At 51.0% G+C, this 11995-nt stretch overlaps 1 protein-coding gene across 2 annotated transcripts; it reads left to right on the top strand.

Moving 5' to 3' along the window:
• Window positions 1-4904: 4904 nt before the first annotated feature.
• Window positions 4905-11995, top strand: LOC118628381 (NADH-cytochrome b5 reductase 2). Of its 2 annotated transcripts, none has more exons than XM_036259291.1 (8): window positions 4905-5051; window positions 5279-5351; window positions 7923-8029; window positions 8286-8415; window positions 8952-9035; window positions 9732-9817; window positions 10849-10948; window positions 11823-11995. In XM_036259291.1, exons 1-8 carry the CDS (start codon window positions 4971-4973, stop codon window positions 11993-11995), a joined length of 834 nt encoding a protein of 277 aa, XP_036115184.1. In that variant the 5' UTR covers window positions 4905-4970. The 2 variants fall into 2 exon arrangements, with proteins under 2 accessions (XP_036115184.1, XP_036115185.1); XM_036259292.1 differs by having other exon boundaries at window positions 4926-5051; window positions 8913-9035.

The following is an 11995-nucleotide window of genomic DNA, read 5'->3' as shown; positions in this document are numbered from 1 at the left end:
GTCACGGTGCTGGGTGCTTGGAGTGGGTAAGACGCTCCATCAATGTTCTCTCATAGTGCTCACCCCAATCAACTAGATTTGTCTGCTGACATCCTTATTTTTCAGGATAACATTTTTGCTCAATGCACAAAGGACAGGCCAGAGCCAGGGTGAAGAGGAAGGCATGGAGTGGGTGGGCACTCGTGTGGCCTGGCAGAGACAAAAAGCTGAAGAGGTGGCCAGGCAGCAGGAGGCTGCTGAGGGAGGCTGTTCACATGAGAAAAGAGACCCATAGTTACAGCACCAAGAGCATCAGAACCAGAGGGCAGGGGCACCCCCTGGCTCCTCTGGTCCCAGTCACAGAAAATATGTTTTTGGAATAAATCCAAGGAAAAACAAGCCCTAAGAGACAAAAAAACATCATTCATTAGCTCCCCATTGCTGCTGTAACAAATGACCATAAATGTTCTGGCTTTAAAAAGCACAGATTTATTCTCTTCTAGCTCTGGAAGCTGGAAGAATAAAATCAGTTTCACTGGGCTAAGGGGTGGTGGTGGTGGCGCTGGTTCCTTCAAAGGCTCTGAGGGAAAATCTTTCCTCTTGCCTTTTACAGCTTTGGGTGGCTGCTGGCATTCCTTGGCTTATAGCCCCTTCTCCATCTTCAAAGCTCATCACTTTGCTGCTTCTTCCATCACGCTGCCTTCTTCTCTGTCCCCTTCTACATCCTTCTTACAAGGAATATTGTGATGTTGGGCCCACCAGACAACCCAGGACAGTCGTCCCATCTCAAGCTCTTTAACTTAATCACAGCTTTTGCCACGTAAGGCAGCATTCACAGGTTCTGGGAATTAAAATGTGGGTATATTTGGGGCTGGGCGTGGCATTATAACACAAGTTAGGCTGAACAGCCAGCACCTAAGAGGTTGTCATTTGTTGAAGGGGTAAAATGAAAATAAATCATTTTCAAGGTAAAAAAAAAAAAAAAAAAAAAAAAAAACACTAATAAAAAGTCCAAACAACTTGGGCATTGTTTAGAGAGCAAATGCTCATGAAGCGTCAACTTGATCTGGGCGTCGGTTCCCCAGGGGCGTCCCAGCAGTGAGGGAGGCTAGGTACTGCGCGCGGAGGAGCTGTCCTGTGGGGGGCGGAGTCTCTCTATGCTTAAACAGCAACCACAGGTGTTCATTCTTTCTTTTCTTCCAGCAAACTCTTGCTGAGGGCCTGCTCTTTGCCAGGCCCTATAACCAAGCTGGTCATTTAGAGAATGGGAGGTGCCCATAGTAAATTTCAGGGGATTCATAGAAGATGAGCCAAAATCCAGGCAACACACATATAAAGTGTGTAGGAGTGCTGAGGAGAGAGGGGATGCTCTGCCTTCTCAAAATTACTGGGAGCCCAGATAATGCCTGCCTTTTATCCTCCTCTAACATTAATAAAGGAGGAGGTGCCATCTGCCTCCCTGGGAACATGGAGGGACTGTGCAGGGCTAATGAGAAGGGAGAATGGAGGGAAGAGGCATACCACTAAGAAAGCCACAGGAACAGGAGAAGCGACTATGAATCCCAAAAGCAAGAGTAAAGACTTTTGAGTAATTTAAAGGAAATAAGGTTTAGTCATTCATTCATGCAATAAATATTTATTGAGCATGTGCTAAATGCCAAACACTATTCCACCTGGCATGCAGCAGGGGTTGAAACAGATAAAGGAAGCCCTGTCCTCCTGGAGCTTACATTATAGTGGAGAGAAGAAGACAGTGAACAAGTAGGTAAGGTATGTATCATCTGGTGATATGTCTTACAGAACCAGCATAGAGTACTGATGGAAAGGATTGTTCCTTTCTTTAGTATTTATGGAGCACCTACCATGTGCCAAGCAGTGTGCTCAGTGCTGCAGGGCAGAGATGAATCCATCATGACAGTCACTGTGCTAAGCCCAGGGGAAACAAGGTCTCTGCCTCCTCGTAGAACTTCCAGACAAATGTGAAAATCAGTTTTTTAATGATTGAATATTCAAGATGTACAATTATATACTGAAGTTAAAGCTATGACTAGAATGTAATGTATATATCTACTTAAATTGGGGGACAGGAGCAGGCATCTCTGGGAAAGTGATATTTGAGCTGAGAATCAGTGAATGTATAAGAGTGGAAGATATAAATACTTGTTATAAACTATTATAAATGAGAACAGTATGGTACTGCCACAAGAGTTGAGCAACTAGCTCAATGTAAGAGAACAGAGAGGACAGAACCAGATTCATACATTTATGAAAACTGATATATGACAGGGATGGCATTTACAGGTTAGTGGCCTGGTATAAGCAATTCAAAAAATGTTACCAAGACATTATTCACATGGAAACAATTAAATTGGATTCCTGCTTCACATCATATACAGAATTCAGTTTCAAGTGGTTGAAAGACTTAAACATAAAAAAAAACAACTTTAAATCTTGTCAGAGAAAATATAAAATCTCTTTATAAACTTGAGTAGAAATAGGCAAGTCACAAAAAACATTGACCATAAAAGCAAAAGATTGAAAATTAAAATATTTGACTACATTGCAATTATAAACTTCCAGTCATCAAAATACATCCAGGGAGAGAGAGAAGAGGGAAGAGAGAAGAGGAAAAACAAACAACAACAACAAAAAAAAAAACAAGAAAGGTAAAATTATTGCAAACTGGGAGAAAACGTTTGTAACTCACATGACTACCAAAGAAGTGGTCTCTAAAATATATACGACTCCTAAAAATCAGTAAGAAAATACAACTCAGTAGAAAAATGGGTAAAAATCATGAGCATTTTTTTTTTCCAGAAAAAGAAACTCCAGGGAAATAAGCATATGAAAGATATTCAACCACCACAATGACTTTAGGTTCACAGGCCATCACTTTACACTGATTATATTGGCAAAAATTAAGCTATCTGACAATAGCATCCTGGCACCTGCAGGTGTTAGGGGAGGTGTCCATTACACATGGGCCTGTGGTGGTGTGTCTGTGGGGTGGGGAGTAGGTTAATGGGAAGGGAATCTATTGCTTGGCTTCTGTTTCATCCAGGACCAGGAGGCAGGGATTTACCTTTGCACCAGCAGTGGGAGAACTGATGGAGGAGGAGGGTCAGCAAGGTTCTCAAATATACTGTGAAGAACCCCCATAACCGTCATGCCTACCATTCTGCCTCCCATTGGTCTAGTGTTGGGTACCTGTCATCTCTGACTCCCAATAATAAATGAATGCATGAGCACTTTGAGGGAATCTTTTTTAACCCAAACACACACACACACACACACACACACACACACACACACACACACACCTCACCTCTGCAAACACCTTGCCCTGGACCAGGCTCAGAGTAGGATGATTAGAGGATAGATAGATAGATAGATAGATAGATAGATAGATAGATAGATAGGGATAGATGCTCTTAGAATGGGCCTACATTCCCATTTCCTTTACCAGCACCCCTTCCCTCCCACTCAGACGTCCAACCTCCCTCCAGCCTTGCCGCAATTGACACCAGCCGACCGGGGGGCTCTCCATCCGGGCAGCTCAGAGTGCGCAGGGAGAGGACCAGGATGGAGAGGGGCCACATAACAAATAATGGATGTTTCACTAGGAACGAGGAGCTCTGGACCAGCCTCCTCCAGCAGGGGAAGCCCCTGGACTCGCGACCCTGGCGCCGGGCAGGAGCAGAGCCAGAGTCACGCGAGAAAGAACCTCCCAACGCCGGCCCCTCGGGCCGGCAGGTGGGGGCCTCGGAGGAGCGGGCGCGCGTGGTCAGGCCCAGCCCTCCGCGTCGCCGTACCTGCCCGCCAGGCGCTGCCGTCGGTCGGCCGGCCGAGCTGCAGGTCGGAGGCCCCGAGTCAGCGGGCCCGCGGGGCGGGGAGGCGCGCACGGCCCTCCAGCCGGCCCCACTTCAACATGTTCGGCGACTCATTGCGGGTGGGCTCCCAGGGCAAGGCAGCTCGGCGGGAAGGGGCCGCGAAGTCCGATGGCGCCCTGGAGTGGGAATGGGGACCGGGAGCGGCTGGGAGGCGACGTCAGCCGCGGGCAGGACGGGGCGGGAGCCGAGGGGCCGGGCGGGCGGCGGGGCCACGCCGTCAGCAGCCGATGCGGGGCCGGCGAGGGCGCGGTGCGTGCGGGCGGGCTGCGGGCGCCCGGCCTGGGAAGCGGGCAGGCGGACCTCTCGGGAGGCGGCCGGGGCAGCCTGGCGGGTCGGGAACTGAGCAGGCAGGCCTTTTGGGGCGCAGGGCGGAGTTGGAGGCTGGCCTGGCCGGCCGCGGACAGGTGAGTGCTCAGGCTCTTTCTCCTGCCTTGGAGGGTGTTGGTATGTCCCGAGGAGCTCAGGTAATGGAGCATCCCCAAATCAGAAGCACCCGCCCCCCCTCCCCATCCCTAGCCTAAACTGGTGCAAGGAGTCCTGGGCGAAGTGAGCCCTCCCCTGCCTAGCTCTCAGCCACAATCCCCTCTGGAGGGTGCTACACCCAATCTCCCTCTCTGTTTCTGTTCTTTGGGCGCTGGGGCCTTCATTCCAAATTGTGTGTTGGAAGCAATGCCATCACCCCCTCCACCTCCAAGGAGGGGACTCCCAGGGCTTGCACCCTTGGCTGTAGCCGGGATGGAGACAGATGGACAGAAAAGCCCTGGTGACATTAGCACTCCCGTGCCATCTGTTTGGCATGGTTCAGGAAGCCTGAAACATCCTGCCTTGTCTGACCTGCAGCTGACCCCATCCCTCCTGGGATCCCCCAAAGACTCAGCCTGTTTTCTCTTCCAGCACGTTGGCCTCTGCCCAGTTTCTTTCAGGCACAGCCCAGCTTCTGTGTCTTGGGTGTGGAGAAGGTCCCTCTGTGCCTGAGAACTGTCCTGCCCAGGGCAGGCAGGACCTGAGGTGCCTGCTTACTTTGTGTCTGGATAGGACCCATCCCTGATCCTTGCCTTCACTGTTATTGGGGTCACGATAGCTCTCTTGGCCCTGAAGAACATGAACTCCAGGAGGAGACAACTTGTTATCACCTTAAAGAACCCTGAAACCAAGTATCTGCTGTCCTTGATTGAGAAAGAGGTAATGGGTCAGCCCACTGTCAGCAGGTAAAAGTTGTGGGGAAGGTGCTGGGCTGGGAAGGCAGGGCAGTGGGACAGACATCCATGGCCTCCAGTGTGCTCCCCTCTGCCACTGTGTGTGCGTGCACGCTGGGAAAACACCAAATGGAGCTTCTTTCCCAGGCACGAGCTACCCATCAAGACTTCCAGAAAGCTGACAGAGCCTGCCTTTGTTTTCTGTTTTATTAGCAAATCAGCCACAACACCAGGAGGTTCCGCTTTGCACTGCCCTCATCAGACCATGTTTTAGGCCTTCCTATAGGTGAGTGGTGTTTGGTTTCATTCCCAGGACTGGGTGATGAAGCTCAGAAACTGAGAAACTCAGCTGGAGTATAGAAGTTTCAGTTGTCCTGAAACACATGAGCTCAGAGTGGCTGGAAGACGGGCTTGGGGACAGCCCATTCCCTTCCTCCCTGCTCGATCCAGGCTGACACAGAAGTGATCGCTCAGCGACCATGGAAAGGAGTCTAGAATCAGAAAGCTCCAAGATCTTATCGCAGGCTCCTAGTTGGGCAACTTTAGGCAAATCCCTCAACCCGTCTGAATTCAGACTATGAACTGGGATTTTCCAGGCCTGTGGCCTCTTAGTTTGTTGTGAGGATAAAGTGACTCATGGATATCAAAATTCAGAAACTGCAAATTGCTGTCTGCACATGGGAAGGATGAAAGGAATTGATGCTCCCCTACAGCAGAGGCGAGGAAGGGGGATGTCTGGCCTGAGGGCCTGCGAAATCAATACCAGCTAACATCACACGCCTCACCAAATTGGCCTAACCAAATATAGCAGGCTAATTTTTAAGCTGATAATTTTGTATGGCCCATGATAATATTATATCTTAATGGCCCTTGGCTAAAAAAAGATTCCCCACCTCTACCCTACAGTCAGGAAGAAATCAGGGGCCCCTCGTCCCACCACATGAATTCTCAACAGGGGCTTCAGACCCATGCAAGGATGCACCATTGTAAACATCAGCCCTAGCAATCCCAGAGTTCTTAGTTATCCCAATTTTAGTCTGTAACTAAAGGGCTTAGTCAGTCTTAGTGAGCTGGAAAACCTCTGCCAGGTCCACAGCCTAGGAATTCAGAACTTTGTACAAATAGCTAATGCTGCTTGCCTGCCTGGTGGAGATCTCATCCATGGCCTGCTTGTCCTGTGCACGTGGGACAAAACCTTGACCTCACTTCTAGCAGGTGTTGAAATTACCCATTAAGCAGCCAGCCTGACCCCTCAGCCTCCTGGCTGCTTCCTGTCTCTGTCTTCATCCATGAGCACTCCAGTGGTGGCCTGCCCTCTGGCCCTCTGCCTGGCCTGTGGGGCCAGTCCTATTAGCAAGAAAGCTAAAAGAATGAAAAACATCGAGAAATAGAATGTCGTAGAATCTGTCATGACACCCTGTCCTCATCCCTGGTGTAGGCAGTGCAGAGTTAGTGGGGCAAGGTGGTTTAGGGGGTTCAGTGAGCTCAGAGACTGCTGATGCTTCCCAGCTTAGCTGAAATGAAATTGGTTTGAGGTGGGACCTGGGGGATCAGCTTGGGCCCCTCATTTTCTCTGAGGAGGCCAGGCCCAGGTTGGCTGCATCTGAAAGAGCCTTTTAAAAAAAAATTTTTTTTTTAATTTATTTTTTAATTAATTAATTTATTTTTATTACAGATGTTTCTCCCCCCACTTCCCATCACCCTCCTCCCTAACCTGCCCCCCATGAAAGAGCCTTTTTAAGGTTTCTAGTTTTCAGAAGGAAGCTGCCTCGGGTTTTTATTCCTGGGTATCCCTGGTTCCCAGCCAGGCCATAGTCAGTCATTGAGCCTGTCCCTTCTTAACCCAACGTGTTTGTGCCTCAGGCCTTCTCAGAGACTTTGGTTTATATTCCTGAAGCTACTGGAAGGACTGGTCCCTCCAGTGTCCTTCTCCTCCTCCTCTTCCTCCTCCTCCTCCTCCTCCTCCTCCTTCCCCCCCCCCACTCTCTCTCTCTCTCTCTCTCTCTGCAGGTCTCTACCTCTGTCTACAAATCCATTCATCTTTTCTGTACATACAGTTTCTACTCCCTCAGATACTCTGGCACAGAGCTTCCTCTTGCCTCTGTCTCTTAGCATCTCTTTACTGCCGCTTTTGTTCTCACCACTAACTGCCTTAGTTACTGAGGTCTCCCATGTTAGACCCAGCAGAAATATGAATGGCCCAGCCCATCGTGTGGCCACAGCGGGTCCATTCAGTTCTATCCTGGAGGGGCAGAATTACATGTTCCGAACTTCACTGCTGCCCCTCCGCAGAGCCATCACCCAGGGAAACACAGTACTCTTTCTAGAAGTCCTCGTCTGCAGGTGTCCAGATCCTGGGGCCCCGCATACCTGTGAGCCTGGCTCAGGTTACAGAGGAGAGGCTGCGATTCATTCACTGACCCCAGGGATGCATTCCATTTAGGAAGGAATGACTTTGTGAAGGCAACAGATTTTGCTTTAAAAAGGAAACACTCCTTCCTATAATTTTTAATACTCAGCCTCCAACAGTGAGCTCTTCCTGCTCCCCAGAGTACTTTGACACAGTAAGCCCACACTAACTGTAGCTTTTCTGTAAGTGAGGCTGACAGCTACACTCTGATGGGGGCAGGGCACTCACCGAGAGAGATGAGGTTGACTTGCCCAGGGTCATACATGGAGTGACAAGGACAGGCCTAGGATTCAGACATCTGAATTTGGGCTCCTTCCCTGCTTGGCCCTCCTCCCATGTACTCTACCACACTGTGCACCCACCTCCCCGAAGCTCAGTCCTTTAGGGGAGTCCTAAGCCCTGTTTAGGCTGGTCATGCTGACTTGACGTTTGTTGCCTTTTCTGTAGGTAACTATATCCATCTCATGGCCAACATCGATGGTGTTCTGGTGATCAGGGCATACACACCTGTGTCCAGTGATGATGATCGAGGCTTTGTGGACTTAATTATAAAGGTAAATGAGACCCTCATGTCCTGCTGTCTCACCCTCACAAGCCTATTAAGGGGGTGGGGGGGAGAAGGGACACCCTTCCTGGACAGTGTCATTTCACAGTGAAGTTATTGACCTGGTGAAACCTTCAGGGGCTGCTCAGAGCAACCGCAAGTGCAGAGCATTTTGCACGATTCCCAACGGCAAGTGCAGTTTTGAGTTCTGCATGATGGCGGCCTCGGGTCTGAGGCTGGGAAAACCATGCTGCCTTATTTTTCAGATCTACTTCAGAAACGCACACCCTAATTATCCAGAAGGAGGGAAGATGTCTCAATACTTGGAGAACATGAAAATTGGGGACACCATTCTTTGTCGAGGGCCATCTGGGCGCCTCTTCTATCGTGGGCCAGGTACTGGGGGGTCCACACTGGGCCTCCCACCAGGGGGAAGATCCCTGCGGTGGTTCCATTGTTCTAGAAAACTCAGATCTGAGTCACATGGACTTGTCCTTAAAGTCACCATACATGCATTCACATACCATCTCACGAGACTGTACGCACCATTAAGGTAGAGTGATCGGTGTTTCTTCATCACTGTATCTGCAGCACAACACCTGATACACAAAAGGTAACCTTCTAATGCTGAAAACATGGGTGGAGTCCACACTCAGCCATGTACTCACACATTCACCCTTCACTCGCTCACTGCTGCGGGTGCGAGTGCTCTGTGAGGCTCCCTGTCCACTCCCGCGTAACCTCCCTCCTTCCTTAGCGGAAAAGATCCAGTGGTTCCCCGTGGAGGCCCAGGCTCTGTTCCACTCTGTGCACGGTCTGGCCAAGGAGGTCCCCTGGTTGACTTGCCTCCGGGAAGCCCCAAGGACAGTCAGTGCTGTTTTGCATGCTCTCAGGTCAGAACTCGAAGTCAGCAGTATCCTCTGTGTTTTCAGGGAAGTTGTCCATCAAAGCGTACAAAACGAGTAAGCCTGAAGAAAAACTGGCCAGTCACCTGGGAATGATTGCTGGGGGCACAGGTAAGAGGCTTCTGGGGGATTCATCCATAGATGAGCCCTGAGCCCTTTCTGACCTTAGAGTCCTTTGATCCTAGAAGGGCTGATGTGGGAGATTCGTCCCCTGGCTGTTTCAGATGGGATTGGAGGGTCAGTGATAGGCCTTGCAACTACCCTGTGTGCCCTGCTCCCCTTCACTAACATGGCAGCTGCCCAGGAGCCCTGGTGGAGGGGGCCTCAAAAGTCAGGCAGGCCCACACATGGTCCCCCAAGGACTCCTGCCTTCAGTTCAAGCCTGACCCCCCCCCCCCCATTTTTTGAAAATGAATGCCTGAAAGGATAGAACAAACATTTAAGGAGACCTACAACTTGCAGGCACCATAATAGGTACTTCTAAAACTATCACATTTACTCATCACTAATTCTGTGTTACAAACGAGGACCCCGAAGAGCTCAGACAAGTGCTTGAATCACCCTGATCAGGTAGTTAGGGAGCTGGGCGTGACACCCACTTCCAAAATCAAAGCCAACGCTCCTTCCATCTTGCCATGTGTAGACAAAAAGGGCTTTTAATGTATTGTGGCATTAGAAGGGTAAACCGAAATGTAGGCCAGTTCCCCACTTTGAGTTTTGGGGGCAGAAGTAGACCTGGGGTCAAGCTGCTGCAGACCAGGGGCTGTGGGCATCCGAGGGAAAGCTGGCTGCCCGGCACTGTTGCAGGGATCACACCCATGCTGCAGCTCATCCGCCACATCACCAAGAACCCCAGGGACAAGACCAGGATGTCCCTCATCTTTGCCAACCAGGTCAGTTCTGCTCCGGCAGCCGGAGTGTGCAGGGGTGGGGGTGGGGGATGCTTGCTGAGCAGGGCTCTGGATCCACTCCTCCCCCACGGAGCTCCTGCTGCTTGGGCGCCTGCGCCTTGGGGGGGGGGGGGCAGTGGGCTCAGCCCTGGCTGCTGGTGGCTAGAAGCTGAGTCCAGGCCTGTTTCTCCATTGTTTTTTAACTCTTTTCTCCCCAACCAACCCTAAGCACTATATTTTCCTTCCTTCCTTAGTACATAGTTCTGTTTATCTGAGTATAGCAGCCCTCAAAGCAAATTTGGAAAACACAAAAGCATATAAATATTTGACTTAGGTTTGTCTCTTTTCTCTACATGCTATATACTTACAATTACATATAGTTTTGTTCTTTTTGGTCAACATTACTGTACATTTTCTTTTCATTAAAACTCTGTAAGTATTTTCAACACAGTCTATATCAAGTTGTACCATAAATCTTCTACATTTAGGTTGTTTTCAGTTATAAATGACAGTGATGAATAATTGTTTCTAGACTTGATCACTTTTAGATTTTCTTAAACAGAACCCCAGACGTGGGATTATTAGGACGAGAATTATAGAGTTTTAAGATTGAGGTCTCCTGTGCAGTTCCTCTGAGCCTGTGACAGTTTCTTCAGGCTTTGGCTCCCTTTCCCCAATGAGGCTCCAGCCTTTGGTTTTCCCTCCGTGAGCTCCATAGCCCCGCCCACTTCCTGCAGAAGACCCTGGGCCCACACTAAGCCTGTTTCAGTTGGGTTTGCTGCGCCTGGTGCTCAGTGTGGATGTAGGAGGTGGGGCTGGGACCTCTTAGGGAAGCCAGTCCCCCAGCTCTTCCACCCACGGGAGAGGGATGTTGGGGGGAGCAGCATCAGAACTCTCACTGGCCCCGGAGTCTGCGGGGAGCACGCCAGCTAGAGCAGCGGCAGCTTGGGCGGAACGTGCTAACCCGTGTGCTCGGTTTGGGGAATAAGCAGGAAGTCACTGGGGGAGCCTGGCTCATGTTGCTGCTTTTCTAGACAGAGGACGACATCTTGATGAGAAAGGAGCTTGAAGAAGTTGCCAAAACTCACCCAGAGCAGTTCAGCCTGTGGTACACCCTGGACCGGCCTCCTGCTGGTACGAACACCATGCCCCCACCATGGGTCAGCTCCAACCCTGGACCCACCTCAGGGACTAGATCCTGTGTGTGTGTGTGTGTGTGTGTGTGTGTGTGTGTGTTAGGACTGGGCTTGGGCTCTGTCTCCTGAGGGAAATTCAGGAAGTTGAAGGAGAGAGGATTTGAGATGGGCTACTTGTACAGGTAGTCAAGGGCAGGTGTCTGAGATCTCAGCAGCACTCCCCAGGACACAGCACTGACTGTCAGGAGGGACACTGAGCCACTGGGCTCCCCTGAACACGGCACTCCCACTGGGCTCCCCTGAACACGGCACCCCCACATGGCACTCCACAAGCATCCCAGGGGGCATCACATACACTGCACTGATACAGCCATCGACCCCGTCACCCCTCACCCCACTGGATAACAGTGCACACCACACCCTCAAGCCCCCTCTCCCACAAGGCAAGGAGCTGTGTCTGCCTTGTTATACAGCTCACTGCCCAGCAGAGGGAGCCACCCAACTGAGCCAGTCCACAGACCCCGCGACACACTGCCCTGCACAGCCCAGGGGCTGCCTTGAGTCACACGGCACCTTGGCAGGTCCCACTCACTGCCCCGTCCTGTGTCCTCCGTCCTCCATCCTCACCCGCGCTTGTAGCAGGCAGACTCCTGCCACGAGCCTCCGAGCCTGGGGTCTGGAGTTCATCGAACAGGGTGCCTGGGCGCCCTGCATCCTCTCCTTTGCAGCTCTGCAGAGAACAGTAGCACACACTTCTGAGTCTTGGAGAGCGGCTTCGCCTCCCTCTCCCTGGCTTTAGGGAGGGACAGCAAGAGGCCAGGGGTCAGAGACTCAACCTGGCACCTCCACAACTTGCTTCTGCTTCACCCCAGGCTGGAAGTACAGCTCAGGCTTCATCACCGCGGACATGATCAAGGAGCACCTCCCTGCTCCTGGGAAGTCCACCTTCATCCTGGTGTGTGGCCCGCCAGCCCTGATCCAGTCCGCCGCTCACCCGAGCCTGGAGCAACTGGGCTATACCAACGACATGGTCTTCACCTACTAA

Source organism: Molossus molossus, unplaced genomic scaffold (assembly GCF_014108415.1).
Source record: "Molossus molossus isolate mMolMol1 unplaced genomic scaffold, mMolMol1.p scaffold_m16_p_13, whole genome shotgun sequence".
In the NCBI taxonomy this organism is placed as follows: Eukaryota; Metazoa; Chordata; class Mammalia; order Chiroptera; family Molossidae; genus Molossus; species Molossus molossus.
Note: the sequence above shows the minus strand (reverse complement) of the source record. Positions and strands in the feature narration are given on the sequence as shown.